General features: G+C 35.7%; 1 protein-coding gene across 21 annotated transcripts in view; it reads left to right on the plus strand.

The window, feature by feature from the left end:
- LOC108718009 (dystonin) overlaps positions 1-21,474 on the plus strand; it is a 243,134-nt gene that overhangs the window by 209,352 nt on the left and 12,308 nt on the right. For 20 of the 21 annotated variants that reach the window (XM_018265528.2, XM_018265532.2, XM_018265535.2 and 17 more), the window contains 21 exons: positions 2,229-2,460; positions 2,660-2,886; positions 4,693-4,815; positions 4,896-4,997; positions 5,367-5,468; positions 5,750-5,923; positions 6,953-7,108; positions 7,295-7,492; positions 8,369-8,497; positions 10,265-10,435; positions 10,953-11,108; positions 11,804-12,010; positions 13,896-14,015; positions 14,903-15,072; positions 16,104-16,263; positions 16,903-17,097; positions 18,630-18,758; positions 19,965-20,108; positions 20,363-20,551; positions 20,665-20,791; positions 21,244-21,407. In XM_018265528.2, the coding sequence (XP_018121017.1) occupies positions 2,229-2,460; positions 2,660-2,886; positions 4,693-4,815; positions 4,896-4,997; positions 5,367-5,468; positions 5,750-5,923; positions 6,953-7,108; positions 7,295-7,492; positions 8,369-8,497; positions 10,265-10,435; positions 10,953-11,108; positions 11,804-12,010; positions 13,896-14,015; positions 14,903-15,072; positions 16,104-16,263; positions 16,903-17,097; positions 18,630-18,758; positions 19,965-20,108; positions 20,363-20,551; positions 20,665-20,791; positions 21,244-21,407 (3,375 nt within the window). The remainder of the gene's footprint in view (positions 1-2,228; positions 2,461-2,659; positions 2,887-4,692; positions 4,816-4,895; positions 4,998-5,366; positions 5,469-5,749; positions 5,924-6,952; positions 7,109-7,294; positions 7,493-8,368; positions 8,498-10,264; positions 10,436-10,952; positions 11,109-11,803; positions 12,011-13,895; positions 14,016-14,902; positions 15,073-16,103; positions 16,264-16,902; positions 17,098-18,629; positions 18,759-19,964; positions 20,109-20,362; positions 20,552-20,664; positions 20,792-21,243; positions 21,408-21,474) is intronic. The other variant, XM_041564707.1, reaches the window with a different exon arrangement.

A 21,474-nucleotide genomic window follows, 5' to 3' on the forward strand; every position in this document is an offset into this window, starting at 1 on the left:
TATTGTCAGCACAGCATAATTATTGCACCATACCTGCACTTCTACAGGGCTGTCTGCATACCCTCTGATTCAGAGCTGCCATTTTACACAGAATTTGAATGTACTGTGAGTGCATCTTGTCCCAGCCTCTGCCCAACAGGCTAATATGACACAGCAGCCACAGAAACCACATTTCTGAAGGATGGGCTGAAAGACAAATGGAACTAAACTAATTTACAGGGTGCTCAGATGTCAGCAGAGATAGCAGTCCCCAATTAAATGCGCAATTGGGTTGCTGCTTTGTGTTCTGAAGGCAGTAAAAGTAAAGTTGGCACTTTATACTGCTATTTGTTTTGTAAAGGACACATGTTTGTAAATAGTTACAATGACCCCTACCTTTATTAGTGTTTAAACTTGAGTAATATGCATAGAATTGCTTTTATGTCTGCCTCTTAAGCATTATGCCCATAAAATCAGCAAAACAATTAGGTGTGAGCTTAAAATGGAGTGGTTTAAGTGTGAGTTGTCGAAAATTGGGCACGGTTATCTAAAAGTTTAGATCAATAATAGCCACATCACAATACACCTTATGCGTGACTCCAAATTTCATATTAAAAATCTAGTATAACCTTACATTAGGGGGGCCCAATGACTTCATGGTATGCCCCCTGAGTAGCTGCATTACTAAACAGTTGACAGCCCTTCTCCCTCCCTTTTGGACCCACTGACTGCCCACTTGCTGCCAAACCAAAAACTCTCTTTTCTTAGGTAATTGTAAAGATGGTCATGCATTTCACTTTGGTAGTCTAGAAAAAACATGTTGTTTTTTTATTGATGAATTTGCCCCTCCCTGGAAAATTTTCTGTGGACGCCCATGGGCAGAGCTATGTGTATAGCATGAGACATATAAATACCTTCTATCTGCAGAAGGTTTTACACTTGCATTGTGAAGGGCTTTTTGGCTTCTTTTAGCCCGTCTCTCCCTTAGTAAGTGTTTAGAAATATAAATAAACTGCAAAAGGACTTCTTCAGAATTTACACAAACAAGTGAGGTATTTATGGCGTAGAGAAAAGATACTCTTTGAATTGGATCATAAGCAGTGCTCTAAACAGAAATAAATATCTCTAAAAAGATTAAACAAAGTGTCATTTAGCTGTTTTGTAAAATTGCACAAATAAACTTTGGAACATACCTTATCTACAATTTAATAAGTCTTTGTTATGCAAGTGTTTCCTTGGTTTTTAATTCATCTTTAAGATCCTCTGTCCACCCATTTGTCTGTGAAATGATACTGAGTTTTTAAGGGACTGTCACCCTAACAAATATTTCCAAATCTTATTTTATTATATTAGTCAAGCAAAATACACTTTAAATCAATCTTTTTTCCTTTATTTTTTGGAAATCACAATCATATCAAGCAGGCATATTTTGTGGAAACTGGTATCAAGGCAAGCTTTCTAAAATAGCATTCTTTAGATTGCAAGCTCTTGTGAACAGGGCCATTTGATCCCATTGTTACTGTATAACCCTTGTTTGTTATAAGTCCTCCGTAAATTAATGTAAAGCATTGGGTAACTTGCTAGATAGGGCCGGAACTAGGGGTAGGCAGAGTAGGCACGTGCCTGGCGCCCCCTCAGCTTTGCGCCCTAGGCATGTGCCTACTCTGCCTACCCCTGCTCTTTCGCCTACCCCATGTCCGGTCCTGTGTCTTCCTGGCTGCCGCTGGTAATTTGCGTTTAAAGCGTTTGCGCGTAATTTTGCGCATACGCGTATTTTCCCCCTGACGCGTACTTTCTCGCATGCGCAATTCAGCACACACTAAGCCGGAGCCGTGGACGGCCAGGTTGCCTAGGGCGCCTGGCCGGGTTGGCCCGGCTCTGCTATATCACGTATAGGAGATCACGTTCACCTGGGTGCAGTACTAGTGGATCATGTTCATTCCCATATAGATGAAGTCCGCACTCACAGGGCTTACTAAAAATCAGTGTCTTTATTCTGGGGAGACTAACTTTGAAAAAGGTTTTTATGGGTTAAAGTGTGTCAATATCATTTTGAGAACCACTTAACTTCTAGTGAATACTAATGATTATTACTAGATTAATAATATAAAATAATAACAGTTGTCAGTAAAATATTACTATACCAGTTAGTGTGCTATTGCAATAACATTCAAAATATGCAACTGAGGACATCTGTGAAGTATTATAGAGGCCTGCTTGCTCAGTGCTGTTTGCTTTTGTCTTACTAGTTCCATGACAAAATTGACCCAACTCTTGAAAGTCTACAACGCATAGTTGAGCGCTTGAGGCAGCCCCCCTCCATCTCTGCTGAGTGTGAAAAGATTAAAGAACAGCTCAGTGAAAATAAGAATGTGTCTGTAGAGCTTGAAAAGCTTCAGCCTGTCTACGAAACTCTTAAAAAGCGTGGAGAGGAAATGATCGCACGCTCAGAAGGTGCCGATAAAGATATTTCAGCCAAAGGTACTTCACCAAGAACCACGAAACCTAAATAAATACACACAGCATTCTGTTTTAACATCTGCAGCTTTAACTGAATTGGAATTAGATGAAATATTTTTCATATTTTATTATGAAATTCATGGAAAAAGTATTAAAAGATAATTGAACAAGAATATAATGTGAGAATCAGTTTGACATTTTATTTGTTTTTCTATTTTAGTTGTTCAAGATAAACTCGACCTAATGGTCTTTATCTGGGAGGACATCCAGGCTTTGACTGAGGAAAGAGAGGCCCAGTTACTGGATGTTTTGGAATTGGCAGAGAAGTTCTGGTGTGATCACTATGCATTGATAGCTACATTTAAAGACACCCAGGATTTAATACGGGAGCTAGATGGTCCTGGGGTTGACCCTTCTGTTGTAAAGCAACAACAAGAGACAACAGAGGTAGGCTAATATATATATATATATATATATATATATATATATATATATATATATATATATATATATATATATATATATAAAATACAAGAGTCCTCTGCACTCAACCCATTATCAATATATTTAAGACAGAGACATCCAGTACATACTGCTACTGAAAAATGCCTTGCCCTTTAAACAAAACAGGGATTGTTTGTCCATATATTGCAATATATTTAAGCTGGCCAACTACGTCAAAGTCATCCCATATCTGGCCAGTCCTATGCTCAATTTTATCTGATTCATTACGAATTCTATTGCTTCATTATACATTTTACAAATGCAGGTAAGTTTTACCTGCAACTTACTAGCTCCCAAACTTGGCTGCCCTTTTATTAGACACCAGTGGGATCACCTGACTATAGCTGGGAGGGGTGGGAGCTACAACATGGAGCTGGTCACTGCTCCTGTATAACTATAACAAACAAGGGAAAGTTGTATGTATATATGTATATATATATATATATATATATATATATATATATATAAATATATATATATATATATATATATATATATACACACACACACACATATATACCTTTAGCTGGTAATCTTTTACTAATATTTTTGTTAATAGTATCATGATAATGTCCACTTTTAGGACAAATTTATTTAAATGTATTTTACCCTTTAAAGGAGAACTAAAGCTTAACTAAAGAAGTAGGCTAGAAATGTTGAACGTAATGCTTTGGGGTCCTTTACTAGCCCAAGGCAACCACAGCCCTTTAGCAAGGAAGATCTGTGTCTCCATAGTTGCCCCAGTAGCTCCCCATCTTCTTTTCTGCTTATTCATTGCACATGCTCCAGGCTGCTGTCAGTTACTGAGCTCAAAATATACAGTACACCCAGGGGGTTATTTATCAAAGTCCTATTTTATCTCAACATTTTCTGCTACAAACTCCGTTAAATCCGCTGGGGGTTTTTAAGCTTATTTATTATTACATTTTCCCGAAATTTTGCCCCAAAACTTTGGGGTTTGGCATGAAACTCAGCACACATCAAAAAATCATGGGGACTTCTCCCATTGACTTATATACACCCTCGACAGGTCTGAGATGCTGGATATTCTTAATCAGACTTTTTCATCCTCCGAGTTTAATAAATTCCAAAGGCTGATTATTAGTAATTAATACAGATAATTAGTACATTGCAACACAGAAACCACTGCCACTGCATCAGAATGTAATAACCAGCCCTGTAGCATCAGCTTATATTACAGAAAAGCCTCATTTTTTGCTTGATAATTTACGACAACCCTTAAGCTTAGCTTCTCAACAGCTGCTCAGAGCCCACTGAGCATGTGAGTGTCGTAAACACTTTCCAAGATGGTGACCCCCTGTGACAAGTTTGAAGTCCTGGATCATTGCTGCTATTGACAAGCTGAAACGTTAGGCTGGTGCAGTAAGTTAAGTATATAAAATATGGCATTTTTAGCCATATTCATATTTAGGGTTTAGTTCTCTTTTAACACAATTTCCCCAATTATTCAGGCAATGTACCTTGGGTATGTACTAGGTGCTGTCCTCTCCTTTATGCAGTCAATAGCTAAATTGTGGGAATTTCTAAATATAACCATTCAGTCTGCTCTACTTTTGCCATTCTGCCTGGAGGAAGACTTTTGTATAGTGCCCCTCTAAATATAAGTGGTGCAGTTACCTGTGTTAGCCTGTGATGGTAGGTGTTACTGGACTGAAAAGTAGCCAAGGGTTAAGCAATATCATTTTACAATATTACTGAATTTGCATTATTTACATTATTTTTATGCAGATGATAAAGGAAGAAATCGATGGGTTTCAGGACGAGCTGGATGCAGTAATTAGCCTTGGATCTGAACTGATATCTGCTTGTGGGGAACCTGACAAACCGGTTGTTAATAAAAACATAGATGAGGTAAACACAACATTTATACTACAATATTATTTACAACCAACTGTTTTTTTTTTTTTAATGGATTGCCATTTCGTTTTCAGCTAACTTCTGCGTGGGATACTCTTAATAAAACCTGGAAGGAACGTGTTGAAAAACTTGATGAAGCTATGCAAGCTGCAGTTCAGTATCAAGATGGCCTGCAGGTAAAGTGCTGCAAGATGCATGCCTTACAGTGCGAGGAAATTAGCCATTGTTTAAATTATATTTAATGGGGAAATATGCCATGGCCACTTGTTTTGGCAATTCATTCTATTGTGAAAATCGAAATTTTATATAAGCTTCATCATACTGAAATAATCAATTAAAAATTCTGTACCTTTTCTGAAATAATCAAGTTTTCTTCACTATCCCAATCTCTTCATTTGTTCATTCTCTCTTTAGCGTAGGGAATGTAGGGAAACATCATTCTACTTTGCACATATAATATATAATAATTAAGTGAAAAAACTGTGCTTTCAACCACAAGTATTCAGGATTGCAAAAACAGCTATTATAATTTTATTTTATTCTAGGCTCTGTACGACTGGGTGGATATTGCTACTTTGAAAGTAGAGTCTATGCCACCAATTGGAACAGATTTGGAAACAGTAAAGCAACAAATTGTGGAACTAAAGGTAAAATACAATTTTATCACCTTACTGTATACAGTTGCTTGCGGTTATGTAGTTGTATATAGTGTTCAAAGTGAGAAAAATGTAATTGATTTGACATCGCCTTACTGTAAATGGATTATAAGTTAAATTGGGATAGAACAACACATTATATGAATGTATTTGTTTGTTAGTACATATATTTTAAATATTTGTATCTTATGTTTGATGCTTTCATTTAATACAGTGTTATAAAAAAAAAAGCTATTTCCGGTTTCTGAAAAATAATCTATTCACTCTGTTAGCAATTCAAAGCAGATACCTACCAGCAACAAATAGAACTGGAAAGGCTCAACCATCAGAAAGAACTCTTGCTGAAAAAGGTGACGGATGTGAATGAAAAGCAGGCCGTTGAGGATCCCTTGTCAGAACTGAAACTCTTATGGAATTCTCTTGAAGATAAAATTATCAACAGACAGGTAAATATATCGCTGATAAAGTGAGTTGCGACTGTGCGTTATTCTGTACATTTTTGTCCATCCAAAGGAAAAGGTTTTATTGAACTGAAATTGCCAAAAAAAGAACTCATTTAAATGAAGTACAGTTTTTTTTAAAATTAAGTGCTAGGAGTGGAATGGAATATGTATGATTTTTTTATGTGAGCAGCTGTGCATGTGTATAATTAGATCATAGGGAACAATTCCTCCTTATGTCTTATGAAATGCAAGTTGAAAACATAAGGAATGGCTACATTCTACATATTCCATATCTGCTCAAATTCATTTTATCTCTGTAGTCTAGACAATTCTAGCACTTTGATCAACAATTAGATGTGCCTGAATATTGGTATATTTCCATTTTATATTTAACCCTTTAATTGTAATAGTGCTTAGTATGTAGTTAAATAATATAAACATATAACATATATGGATTTGCTCACATGAAGTTCAGCATATATGCAATACCATAATATATATATTTAGCTTTATTCTGAATAATAACCTGAAACGACACCTATATATCCTCCCCAATTACTTTTCATTAGATTCAAAACATAATTCCAACAATATACTTCCATACATCAAATTGTCAAACAAACAACTTTGCTTAGCATGGCAACTTTTTGTAATTTCCTTCAAATATAAAAGGCATAAGGAACAATATACTAAACCACTTTCAGCGCTTGTTTCAGCTGCAGTTGTTTCAAATATATGTGGGTTTGCATATCTGTGTTACTTTTACTGCTGTTAGCAACAAGCCATAAACAGTTAGTTATACTACGGTATTTATTTAATACATAATACTGTACCAGCAAAATGTATAAATTGTGTATATATACTATACTTATAAATGTATAAATTGTAATGTAGACCTTAATTGATATGGATATTAGAAGTCATCAGGGGGTTACATGACCATATAAAGTAGACCATACTGGAGCATGTAATGTGTGGTTATATTTTTATGAAAATGTCCTCACTTTTGGAAACTTTCTTTTTGCATTTTAGCATAAACTAGAGGGTGCTCTGTTAGCCCTGGGGCCATTCCAACATGCCCTTGATGAGCTCACGACATGGATGACTCACACCGAAGGACTTTTAAATGAACAGAAACAAGTTGGAGGAGATCCTAAGGCTATTGAAATTGAACTTGCAAAACACCATGTACGTAACTAGGACATATGGATAGATTCATGTCATGTTATTCCAGAAACAAATATATGTATGTCTTAATGTGTATGTACAGTAGTTTCACACAAACTTGATGGATTTTATCTAAAGAAAAAAGTAAGGGAAAAAATAATTTAAAAAACATTTTGGTTAAATCATCTCATCACTGTATTGATACAGGTACTTCAAAATGATGTGCTAGCACATAAGTCTACAGTCGAAACTGTACGGAAGGCAGGAAATGACCTAATTGAATCAAGTGCAGGAGAGGAAGCAAGCAGTCTAAATAGTAGGTTGGAATCTTTGAATCAGCGGTGGCAAATAATTCTGGATAAAACAGAGCAGAGGATGAAGCTGCTGGATAGTGCCTTGTTTCAGGTAAAAAAAAAAAATTCATCATGTACATTGACACATTTGATTTAACCAGTCATTTCTTGACTCCAGTTTAAGTCCCCTGAAAAGGAGTGATATATAAATATAAATTAATGAAACTTCTACAAAGTGTATTAAACATTTGAAATACCTTTCTTTTCACTCCTGTGTTCTTTGCTTTGCACTCTATTTAAAATCCTGGCACTGCTTTTTAGATTAGAGGAGCAGTAAGCAATGGATAGAAAGACTCAAGCTCATGATATACATTGTAATCAGAGGACAACTGATATACAGTGTACAGGCACTGATCGTATACCAATTAGTTGCAGTTTTTTTTATTGTTTTTATACTTGCATCTTAATCTACTACAAGCTTACAAAAATGCAAAAATAGAGTTTATTTACTGAAGTAGAAGTGACACTTGGCAAACAAGGACTTGCATCACATAGGGTGTTATTTACTAAACTCCAAATGCAAAAATCCTGAAAAATGTGTGATTTTGTTTTATAAAATCAGACTTTTAAATCATTTTCGGAAATTTTTCGGAATTTATTAAACTCCGAAGTTAAAGTCAGAAAATACGGCATCTCAGACCTTCGAGGTTGCATACTGTTTAAGTCAATGGGAGAAGTCCTAATGATTTTTTAATGTGTGCTGGATTTTGTTCAAAAAGCATAAGAAATCGGGTGAAAAATCGGAAAAAACTGATTTCTTTCCCGCAAAGCAAATTGTTGGGAAAATGTAATAAATAAGTGTAAAATACCCGAGCAGATTTGATCAGAGTTTGTAGCAGAAAATGTTGAGATAAAATCGGACTTTGATAAATAACCCCCTAAATGTTGTTGACAATTGTTTAACACTTATCTATGCTATGTACTTCAGGCTCAGGGTTTTCACAGTGAAATTGAAGATTTGCATCAATGGTTTACAGACATAGAGCGCCAGCTCCTGGCTTCTAAACCTGTTGGAGGGTTGCCTGAAACCGCTCGAGAACAATTTAATACCCATCTGGTAAGTATCTAATCCATGTATTATTTTGTACTAGATTGTACTGCGGTGTATATGACACATCTCTGCTACATTCACACCTGTTTAAAAATATTTTTTATTCAAACAGATGGTAAAGCATAATACACTTGAACGTTTGCTTATTTATTACATGTTGCCTAGGACAATGACCATTGACTTCTATGAAGTCGCAAGCTTTTAGATGCTGAAGTTTTACATTGAAGTTTTTGTCACTTACCGTATATACTCGTGTATAAGCCGACCCGTGTATAAGCCGAGGTACCTAATTTACCTAAGAAAACTGGAAAAATTTATTGACTCGTGTATAAGCCTAGGGGCTGATTGAAAATCAATCTGTACTTTGTACAGGAACGCTCCTCTAGTCATATAGACAGCCCTGCTGAGAATAAGGATTGCACTTCCCCAAGCAAACCAAAGGCGTCCATTGTATATGCTCTGAAAAGTGTAAGGCTAGATTATTACACCTTTAAAATAAATGAGAATGCCAGTCTGAAGCAATTTAATAAAGAAACAGATAATAAAAGATACTGCCCAGTATGAACTTCAAATATGATGCAGATCCATTTCTGATGAGACCCATAAAATATTAATGCAGGATTCTCCAGTACACCCAAGAAGCACACTGTGAGTTTGACAGTGATTAAATGTACTACATATATATTGAGAGTTTGAAATGCTTTGAGATTAATAACATGGTGAATCCAAACAGTTTGTCTCCTATGTGGAAGCAGCAGCTCACATCAATCGCGTAATATCGGATCCCTCACCTCCCTCTCCCATAGCGCATCAGGACTCTGTGACTGACGATCGCCGCCCGGAGCAGGTCCAGGAGCTCCGGGCGGCGCGTCCTTCCCTGCCGGCGTCCTTCCAAAATGGCGGCGCCCATGGCCGCCACGTGGGTAGAGGCGCCGGCGCCGCTACCCACGTGGCGGCCATGGGCGCCGCCATTTTGGGAGCGACGCCGGCAGGGAAGGATGCGCCGCCCGGAGCTCCTGGACCTGCTCCGGGCGGCGATCGTCAGTCACAGAGTCCTGATGCGCTATGGGAGAGGGAGGTGAGGGATCCGGTGAGGGATTGGCGTATGACCCGCGTATAAGCCGAGGTCGAGTTTTTCAGCACATTTTGGGTGCTGAAAAACTCGGCTTATACGCGAGTATATACGGTAATTAATATTGAAACTTTTGTTTTGGAAACCCTAACTTGTTTTAGCTCAAAAAATGAAATGTGATAAAAATTTTAATTCAAATGTTGATAAATTAAAAAAATCAAAGTAATTGCTTTTGAACAGCAGTCTAATAAATTGTACTGTATGTGCTCCAATACATTATGAAGATAATGTAAATATAAATGTTTAATGATCCTTAATTATTTTGCAATAGGGATTCTTCATTTCATATTTTAAATGTGGCCTGTGTGTTTTAAATCCCAGAGCTATTGTTCATTCTCAGTTCATCACTGTACTTTGTTTATTAAATGATTGTTGTCATATTTAGTATTGCTGGATAAATCAGTTCTTGGAATCTGTTAATGGTTAAACAATTTATACATAATTTTGGCAAATCAAGTTGCCTTAAATAGCCTTTTCCATCAATATCAAAGGCATAAATCTGGTTTTGCCTTTGAAAAAGAGGGAGAAAATGATAGCTATATAATATAGTATTCTGGCATACAGTACCTTTCATCACATTTGTTTCTAATTTAAATTTATATAAAAAAGTAATACAAACCACTGACTATGTTTTTTTCCAGGAACTTTGCTCTGTCTTTGAAGTTAAAGAAGAAATTTACAAGAGACTAATGCAGAGAAGTCAGAAAATGATGGAACGATGCACTGATGACCCAGAAGCAAATATAGACCACGATATTATTAACCTCAAAGAGAAATGGGAATCTGTAGATACAAAACTCAGTGAGAGAAAAGTGAGTCTTCTCCGTAGAACATTATACTGAATTCAGAGTGCAGAACTTTTCTTGCTGCCTTATCTTATTAGAGTAGAATGTCTTGCGCCCTTTTATCAGAGTAGTCATAGCTACTTTCTCTCATATAATTAAACATAACATTTGCTATTATAGAAATATGACCTGAACACAAAGCTAACTTAAAAATAGTAATTCTGACTATGGCACCCTTTTCAGACTGCTATATCTTTGAGGCTACAGCATCATAAGTTTGAAAGCTGCAGTCAAGTGGCAGTGCCTTAGGAACACCAGAAGTGGTATATGTGTTTGTTCTTCTCTATTGGAGCATGCAGAACATGCCTGAAACACTCTTTAGTCAGCCATGCTTGTATTTACATGCTGCTTATCCCCTGAAAATATAATGGTTTGAAAAAAGTGTATATTATATTTGTTATGTATAAATAACATTATTTGTTATGGCTAAATGTGCTACATTTCATGTTGGGCTAAACCTTTTTGTCAACATTTTATTTTATAGGCAAAACTTGATGAAGCACTTCAAGTGGCAACAGTATTTCACAATTCTCTACAAGATTTTATCAACTGGCTCACACAAGCAGAACAAATTTTAACTATGGCTTCCCCACCAAGTCTTATTTTGGATACTATATTGTTTCAGATTGATGAACATAAGGTAGATCCTTTTGATATCAATACTGCAAAAAACAAAAATTACCTTTGTAAGACAGGACAATTTTACTTTGGCCTTTATTCCTGATACTGTAAGATCAACACATATTTTGCCCTCTAATATCTGGGTACAAATACTGTAAGACTGGTCACACATAGGTCTCTTGGTTTGGGTAAATGGTCCAAACAATTAGATTTGCAGGATGTCAAAAGAAGCTACTGCAAATGCACCATGCTTCTTTTAACAGGGTACATCACTTTTAATTTATATAAATCACATGAAATCTGAAAAGATTTAATACCAAAACCAGCCTCAGAGGTTACATTCATGCCTAGACAGTCAACCCTCATCGCTGAAATTGGCAAATCTTTCTGACCAAATCCAGGCATGTATAGCCAGCTCAAGAATACCAGCTCAGTGACCCGGATTCATCTCAGTTTATTTTACATCATGCAATAAAGTAATCAATTTGACATCAATCTTATATGTGCTGTTAGAAAACATTGTACATCAAAAATATGTATTGGAAAATGGGTATTACAGAGTATATTTTCCAACCTTGAGATTTGTTTCAGAAGCTGTGTTTATAATCATCACACAGTTGGTTCGTACACATCTCAGGATGATAGATAATGCAATGGAGTCATTATCTTTCTCTCGTATTTGAACATAAAGAATGATTTTTTTATTGATTTTAGGTGTTTGTCACTGAAGTAGACTCATACCGAGATCAGATTTTGGAGCTTGACAAGACTGGAACCCATTTGAAATATTTTAGCCAAAAGCAGGATGTTGTTATAATTAAAAATCTCCTTATCAGTGTACAAAGCCGTTGGGAAAATGTCATTCAGCGCTCATTGGAAAGAGGGCGGACATTGGATGATGCACAGAAGAGGGCCAAGCAGGTTTGTTAGTTTAAATGATCTATTATACTTTATTTATGTTACATAGTACGTAGTTAAATCAGGTTGAAAAAAGACAAAGTCCATCAAGTTTAACCCCTCCAAATGAAAACCCAGCATCCCTACTTTCACATAAATTATATATACCCATATCTATACTAACTATAGTATAGAGTTTAGTATCACAATAGCCTTTGATATTATGTCTTCCAAAAAATCATCCAAGCCACTTTTAAACAGGGGCGATCCTGACCCCTCCACCGCCCGAGGCAGCAGCAGTTGCTGCCTCCCCCGGGCGCTTACCTTTTTGCGCCTGAGGGGGTCCAGGGGGGGGTCCACCAGGGCAGCAGAGAGGGCCAGTGCACTAGCGCAGAGAGCCTAACTGCTCTCTCTGCGCTAGAAGAGCCAAAAATTGGGCTCTTAAAGTATCAGGAGCGGCATTTTGCCGCCCCTGGTACCTAGTGGGGCGCTGCCGCCTGAGACGACAGTCTCAAGTCGCCTCATTGGCGAAGAGCCCCTGCTCTTAAAGGCATTTACAGAATCAGCCATCAGTGCATTCCACACCCTCACTGTCCTGACTGTGAAGAACCACCTACGTTGCTTCAAATTAAATTTCTTTTCTTCTAGTCTAAAGGGGTGGCCTCTGGTACGGTGATCCTCTTTATGGGTAAAAAGGTCCCCTGCCATTTGTCTATAATGTCCTCTAATGTACTTGTAAAGTGTAATCATGTCCCCTCGCAAGTGCCTTTTTTCTAGAGAAAACAACCCCAACCTTGACAGTCTACCCTCATAATTTAAGTCTTCCATCCCTCTAACCAATTTAGTTGCACGTCTCTGCACTCTCTCCAGCTCATTTATATCCCACTTAAGGACTGGAGTCCAAAACTGCACTGCATACTCCAGGTGAGGCCTTACCAGGGACCTATAAAGAGGCATAATTATGTTTTCATCCCTTAAGTTAATACCCTTTTTTATGCAAGACAGAACTTTATTTGCTTTAGTAGCCACAGAATGACACTGCCCAGAATTAGACAACTTGTTATCTACAAAAACCCCTAGATCCTTCTCATTTAAGGAAACTCCCAACACACTGCCATTTAGGGGCATATTTATCAAAGGTCGAAGGTCGAAGTTAAAAAAACTTTGAATTTCCAATTCAAAAAGACCAATTGAATGGAGGTCGAAGGTTTTTTAGGTTCGAAGTGGGCCGAAATCGATTCAAAGTTTTTTTAACTTCAACCTTCGATCTCCCAAACTCTCCCGATTGCCTCCATACAGGTTGTAGGAGGTCCCCCATAGGCTAAAACAGCACTTCAGCAGCTTTTAGGTGGCGAATGGTCGAAGTCGAAGTTTTAAAGAGATAGTACTTCAAAAGAATTCGAACTTCGAAAATTCGAAATTTTTTCAAATTCGAATCTAAGTATGACTATTCCCTAGTCGAAGTACTCAAAAAATAGCTTGAAATTCGAAGTTTTTCGAGTTATTTCAGTTTGCTGCCCAGTTTCGAGTTTTTCCAGTTTGCTGCCCAGTTTCCCAAAAATCACTCTGCAAAGTGGCAGCATCCTGCATGGAACCTATAGTTCTGCACAAATTACTATCATCTGCAAAAATAGAAATAGTACTTTTCATTAATTAACAAGTTGAAAAGCAAGGGACCTAGTACAGAGCCCTGCGGTACTCCACTAACAACACTGGTCCAATTAGAAAATGTTAAACAAGACTGCATAATGCAAGGCACTATAGCCTTTTATTGAATTTAAAGAAAAGTAAAATCTTATAATTCCTTATATAGTTGTGTCCAATGTTTTGGAGAGCCTCTGATAGCTTTAATGTAAAGCTACTAATTAAATAACGATGAGATGATATTTTACAATGTTATATCTTTCAGTTTCATGAAGCATTTGACAAACTTATGGAATGGCTTGAAGAATCTGAGAAATCCTTGGATTCCGAGCTTGAAATTGCTAATGATCCAGATAAGATCAAGACTCAATTAGCAATGCATAAGGTAATGTATGTGGTTGTTACAGGCATCATTTGTTGTATAGTCTCAATGGGAGCCATTGAGACTACCCATTACTATCAGTACCACTATTGAGAATACATGTTGAACTTTAAACAGGACGCAATCTATGTTATTGTACCTTTAAAAACAGAAGAGTGACATACTAACATGCAATTAACTATAGATGTGTTGTAGTGTTGCTATGACCATGCCATAAATGACCTACATTTTTCATTTTTGCTCTGAACTTCTGCCACTTAGTTATAATATGACACTGGAATTTATACTTTACAACAGCCACAGTTTGATTTAAAGATTATGATCTAGTAGTTGCCTAAAACACATAATTCGAGAAAAAGAAATGAATAACATCTTGAATATGTTTTCATCGCAATGGGCTGCATGAATGTAGATGATGATGTGCACCATGAAACTATGATTCTTTTTAATTGACAGTTTCTGCTTTTCATATAACAGTGAATGAATCTTAGGTATTCGTGTTCTGCTAAAGCGAGATTCTAATTTAATGTATTGGCCAGCATAACCAGTAACAAGCATGGATAGCAAATCATTATCTGAGGCACCGAAAGGAAGATATATATTTTTGGCACTCAGCAAATATTAGTAATTTGAATTACATTTCTCAGCATTAGACTGTTAGTGATATTGTTTTGGAAGCCATTATTCTATATTGTTTCCATGTGAATAGTGCAAGGGTTTTTCATTTCCAATATATATTTTTGACCAGCATTATATATTTATTAATTAATGCAAACATTTGAAGCCATGCACATCCCTGTGGATTAAACTGTGTCCTTCACACATATATTGTAGCAAAATGTTCCATCTTAAATGCCATAAAATGAATTACACTTTTTTATAATCCACAGGAATTCCAGAAAACTCTAGGAGGCAAACATACAGTATATGATACAACCACTCGGAGTGGGCGGTCACTAAAGGAGAAAGCGACATTGACAGATGATATTCAGAAACTGGATGATATGCTCAGTGAGATAAGAGACAAATGGGATACAGTCTGTGGGAAATCAATTGAAAGGTAATAACATCCTGTTTATTTCTGGCAGTGCACATTTTAAACATTATTCTTAGTTTAAACTAATAAAGAAAAAAGGGTCTGCATCATTTTGCAAAGGACTGGCATAGCATACATGTTTACAAGGAATGTAACTGCTATCTGAGACTTTATTACACAACAGCCATATATCTTATTTACCCACTGCTGTAAGAAATGAAATTATTGCATATGGAAAGTATGGCCTGTCTTTTTGATCTGCACACTGTGTTTAAGTTCCATAAATGCTTGTGATTGTAGGCTGCACTTTGCACTGTCCCATAAAATTCTAGTAACTCTACATGCAGATAAATGCACTCAAGGAAGCACAGGGACAACAGTAACAAGCAAGTATAATATTCCCTAGGAAGAGGTCAATCTACTTTGCTTGAAATCTGAATATATGGTAATTGCATTTAACATATTATTCTAAGGCTGTTAGCAAATTGGGTGCTTTTGAACTAGTTGAAAAGTTCCCAAGACAACTACTGCCACCTCCCATTATTTAATGGGATGGTAAATGGGAGCTGCCAATTTGGGCACTTTTCAGCTGGCACCCCTTGTGCCATCAGCCTAAGTAGAGAGAAAGAGAAAGAAAAGAGCGGAAAGGGAAGAAAGTCTTGTATTTGTGGTTATTATACATGATAACATAATGGACATGTCTGTATCCTTGTTGATAAGTAGCAGTATCATTCTTATACAATACAAAGTTATACACTTAAGACTCACACACATGCAGTTTGTGGGTTAGTGTAAGTTGGTAGTGTGCTGCATTTAAAATATGTATAAAACATAGAATGAGACCACTGGAATTCATTGACCAAGCAGTCAGTTTTTCCACTGGTTTGTTTTATTGCATTGTTTATGCTAAAATGAGTAGAAAAATAGTTTTTATTCTTTCAACAGTCACTATTACACCCCCTTCTATTTTTAAGATGTTTTTTTCCCATGTTTTTTAATTTGTGCTTTTAAACTTGTTTTATTTCCTGTTGATTTTCCCTTTTTTATATAAACAGACAAAACAAACTTGAAGAAGCATTGCTGGTTTCTGGCCAGTTTACAGATGCATTGCAGGCCTTGATTGACTGGCTTTATAGAGTTGAGCCTCAGCTGGCTGAAGACCAGCCCGTTCATGGTGATATCGACATTGTGATGAATCTCATAGACAACCACAAAGTAACTACAATGAAACAAGTTTTTTTCATACAAAAACACAATAGTCTTCCTTATGTTACTTTCAGATTTATGAGCTACATTAAAGGGCTAATCAACATCAAAATAAAAGTGGCCTAATTAAAGAAAACATAATTATAGGCAACTTTCCAATATTCATTTATTAAAAATGTTCAATGCTTTTAAAGTTATTGGTAAAAATAATTACTATTGAAAGCAGCATTCTCTTAAGTCCTGATTTTAAACAATGTTGCAAATGTCTGAGTTCCCCAGAGAAGACAGGTCCAAAATATAATTTTTTTGGGTTGACGATCCCTTTAAATTGCTTACTTCACTTTTGGATTTACCCTTAAATAATCCGTGTCAAGGTGAGAACCTTGCCTTAAATTGCACTTTACCAGGGAAAAAATAGAATCTGTAATTTTTGTAATTGGGTTCACATAAGATGAACTCTTGAGATATGGTTTGTACCAAAATATGTTAAATGAATGTATGAAGTAGAAAAAAACAATTCACATATATTATATTATTATATACATACATTTTATTTATTATATACATACAATATACCTATGATCTGATAAATAGGCAGCATGAAAACCAAGCCTAACAAGTTAACATAGGTTAAAACCTTCTTTTTAGGTCTTTCAAAAAGAGCTTGGCAAGAGGAGCAGCAGTATTCAAGCACTAAAACGTTCTGCAAGAGAACTAGTAGATGGAAGCCATGATGATTGGTCTTGGGTGAAAGCCCAAATGCAGGAGTTAGGCACTCGCTGGGAAACAGTTTGCAATTTGTCTGTGTCTAAACAGACTCGACTTGAAGAAGCATTGCATCAGGTAGGCTGGAAAAATGAGCTACAACTGCAAAGCAGTGGTTTCTGAAGCACTGTGATTATCTGCATCATTTATGTGTTCATTTATACCGATGATACATTTGAAACATCTGTACTGGCACGGCAGTAAAAGGGGAAAATACCCGAAAGGTCTTAAAAATCTGATCTAGATGGAAGTTATCAACAGCAGGTTGTGGGCAGTTTCCTGACAGTTGAGTTGACATGTGTTTGCAAAACAGTAAGGCAAAAAAAAATTGCACAAATTAAAATTTGTTTGCATAAGCAATAAAGTAATATGTTAAACATCCAGACAGTTGTGCGTGAGAAATGTAAGGACTCCTGAGTAAAATGATTAGAATATGCATTTATAATAAACTGTTATTATCAATTTTTTTTAAATTAAAAAGTATTTTAATTAAAAAAAAGTCCAACCAAACTAGAATCCACAATTGGACCTTATTTATTCTTAAAAAATTATGATATAATCGGATCAGGGACAAACACCAAAAAATCAAGGAAAAATCCAAAACCTACGATTTTTTCCCAAAATGCTCGATTTTTTTCTTGCTTTTTTCTGAAAGTCCTGTATTTTAATAAAGAAAAGTCAAACCAAACTAGAATCCACAATTGGACCTTATTTATTATTAAAAAATTATGATATAATCGGATCAGGGACAAACACAAAAAAATCAAGGAAAAATCCAAAACCTATGATTTTTTCCCAAAATGCTAATTTTTTTTCTTGCTTTTTTCTGAAAGTCCTGTATTTTAATAAAAAAAAGTCCAACCAAACTAGAATCCACAATTGGACCTTATTTATTATTAAAAAATTATGATATAATCGGATCAGGGACAAACACAAAAAAATCAAGCGAAAATCCAAAACCTACGATTTTTTCCCAAAATGCTCGATTTTATTTCTGTCTTTTTTCCGAAAGGCCTGAATTTTTCGGATTTTTGCCTGAAAAGTCAGAAATAGTCAGATTTTCTGGCTTATGCCAGTGCAGACCACAGAAACTTACAAATAGTATAGGGACCTCTTCCATTAACTTATATGCAACCTCGGTAGGTCTGACATGCAGGATTTTAGGATTCAGACTTTTTACATCCTCGGGGTATAATAAATATTGAAAAATTTGAGGTTTTTTTTCCCACTAAAAAATCAGATTTGATATTAAAAAAAATGAGATTTTTTTTTAAATAACCCCCTTAATATATGATATCTATATGGATGTGTTTATAGTTCTTATCTTGTGACCTAGAAAGTTATTTTTTTTATTAATCATGCCCTTCACACTGTCATGTATGCTTTAAATTTTATCTGATTTGAATAATGGGGTAGCACATATATGTGTATTGCTCACCAATAATAGAAGTAAGTAATTTCCTTTTTATGAGGTGTTAGTGCCCTTTGTAAATTGAAGCTTCAGTAGCCTTTTTGTCACTTATTGTAATGTAAGGCATGAGTATGTTTTATTTTACTTCCATTCTTATTTGTCTTCACTATGTTTAAAGAACTATCTATTTTTATTGCAGGCAGAAAGTTTTCACGCAGCAGTGCATGCCCTGTTAGAGTGGCTTGCTAATGCAGAGCAAGCACTTCGTTTCCATGGGATTCTCCTAGATGATGAAGACTCATTGCGCTTACTTATAGAACAACATAAGGTATAGACTACCATATAGATATAGAAAAACATTTTTTATCTAGTTATCTATACAAAATAAATGAGTATTAATCTGTTCTATTGCTCTTTTTTATTCATGCCGTGTTTTAGTTTTGCCTAAAATGAAAACTAGTGTGCAATATAGTGATGAGCGAATCTGTCCCATTTTGACTTCTTTGCCGGGAATATGTTGTCATTTTTTAAAAGCACAATTTATGAGAAGGCAAAATCACATGCATTTTTTGGCTCGTATACTAATACAAGGCTACAACTGCATTTTTATGTTGCCACTTTCTTTAAAAAACGTCTGTGATTTTTAACATTACCTCTGGTATCTACTACTACATTATGTTGCTGTTTAAGCAAGAAGTTCCATCTAAAATGTATATATTAATACTTGCGTACTAACACAGACACAACTAATAATAAGTCTGAACACCAACAGATAATATTTGGATGCTTTGTATCCACATTAAAATGAATATGTCATATAGTTATGTGTATGTCCTTATATAGTCAGCGGGATGATTCCGATCCCTTTGGTTGATGTGGAAGGAGAGGGGAGGATAAAATGACATATGTACTTGTTGCAAATCTTGTTGCAAATCTTTTTTGTTTTGTCACACAAAGCAAAACAAGCCATATGGTGAATGTTTAACGTGGTTTTGCGAAAATATTTGGCTCTATCGAAAAGCAGTCATTTGCACCAAATCTGTTCATGGTGAAATGTTTCACTCAACACTAGTGCCATATTGGGTTTATAATCTGGTCAAAATCATGCTTTGCCCTAAAGCTACAGCAAGTAAAGACATTTTCCACAGTGATCAAATAGTTTCTGTATACAAAATATTGAACAGAATAGCACCAAAAACAGCCTGCAGCTCCTATCAGTTTATTGCTGATTAATACATTAGTTGGATCATAATGTTTTCAGTTCTGCATAATTGTGCAGGTTCGGTATTATTAAGGCAGGTCTAATTGCAGAATAAATAGTACAGGTATACAACTATTATTTTTAGCTACAGTTTCGAAAAAAAAAAACAGAACGAGTTTTGAGAAAACAACATCACTCACTCAGTGTTCATACCTTCATGTTCTTTGTACATCTTACTTTTGTATTTTATAATACCACACACCAGATCCAAGCTGTTCATGTATCGTCAATCTATCACCATGTGCTTATCAGTTGCATTTCATTTTGTTTCAGGAGTTTATGAGGAAAGTTGAAGAGAAAAGGTCTGAACTGAATAAAGGAGCGAGTATGGGAGAAGCAATCCTGGCAATTTGTCACCCAGACTCTATTACAACTATCAAGCACTGGATAACTATCATCAGAGCCAGATTTGAGGAGGTAGGTTGACTTTTGAACCCTTATTTTAGAATTGCTTCATTTAGCAACGAGCCCTATTCAATTTAAATGACAGATTTTAACTGTTATTGCAATATTCAAAAAAGATATTGCTTTCAATTTCTCTGGAAAAACTTTATTATCTGAGTCCTGGATTTGTACAAGTACAAGTAACCAGAATTTTGTCAGGTAGCACCTAAAGTCAATGCGTTGATAAGACATTAAGACAATGTCATGTTTTTCTTAACTTTTCAAAGGTTCTAACCTGGACAAAGCAACATCAGCAAAGGCTTACAGCTGCTTTGAATGACCTAATTGCTAAGAAAGAGCTGCTTGAATCTTTGCTAGCTTGGTTACAATGGTCAGAGATGACACTCAATGAAAAAGACAAAGAAGATATTCCACAGGATTTAGATGAGGTTAAAGCACTGATTGAGGAGCATCAGGTAACTTGTATTCTGTAAAACATATCCCTGATAAATAATACTCAACCACATATTGTAGATATTTGTTTATTATGCACTATGCTATGATTTGCTTAAAACATTTACTTTCCTAGATATTTATGGAAGAAATGACACAAAAGCAGCCAGATGTTGATAAGGTCACTAAAACATACAAAAGGAAAGCTGAATCTGCTTCAGGACAGTCTCAGATCCCTGTCTTTGGTAAAGGAAGAGGAGGTTGTAAGTCTAAAAATTACTATATAGTACTTTATTTATATGTATACAATTGAACCACCAATTTTATGTTTTCTCTAAATTTACACCATTTTTTTTGTGTGCCCTACAGGCTAACTGTGTCTTTTTTCTTTTCTTTGCAAAATTTATGTTTTCTTGGAATTTACGCTGTTTTGATGTTGTCCTCTGGGAAATGTAAAATTTGGGTTCTTCTGTATTCATTTATTTTAATAAATTCCCCTTCCTAACCAGCTCAACACAGATGTATATGCATATAGTATCCTTGGTCCAATTTAAAAGCACAGACTAGTTCCCAGATTATTTGTGCCCAGATTATTATGCCCATTGTTTTTATTAGGAAATATGTTTTTTGTTATTTCTTGCACTTAAAATGTGACTAATAAAAAAATGATTTAACCATGTTTATGTTGTAACGAAAATGTATTTTAATTTTATAGGGAAAAGATCACAGACGCCAAATTTGTATCCTTCTGGTTCACAGACATCCCTTGAAACTAAAAACCCAAGGGTGAATTTACTTGTAAGCAAATGGCAACAAGTGTGGTTATTGGCATTAGAGAGAAGAAGAAAGCTTAATGATGCCTTGGATAGGCTAGAAGAGGTACAGTCACATATTTGCTATACTAGAATGTGCTGGAGATATGTAAATATGTGCTTTAACAAATGTG

Source organism: Xenopus laevis, chromosome 5S (assembly GCF_017654675.1).
Source record: "Xenopus laevis strain J_2021 chromosome 5S, Xenopus_laevis_v10.1, whole genome shotgun sequence".
Taxonomy (NCBI): domain Eukaryota; kingdom Metazoa; phylum Chordata; class Amphibia; order Anura; family Pipidae; genus Xenopus; species Xenopus laevis.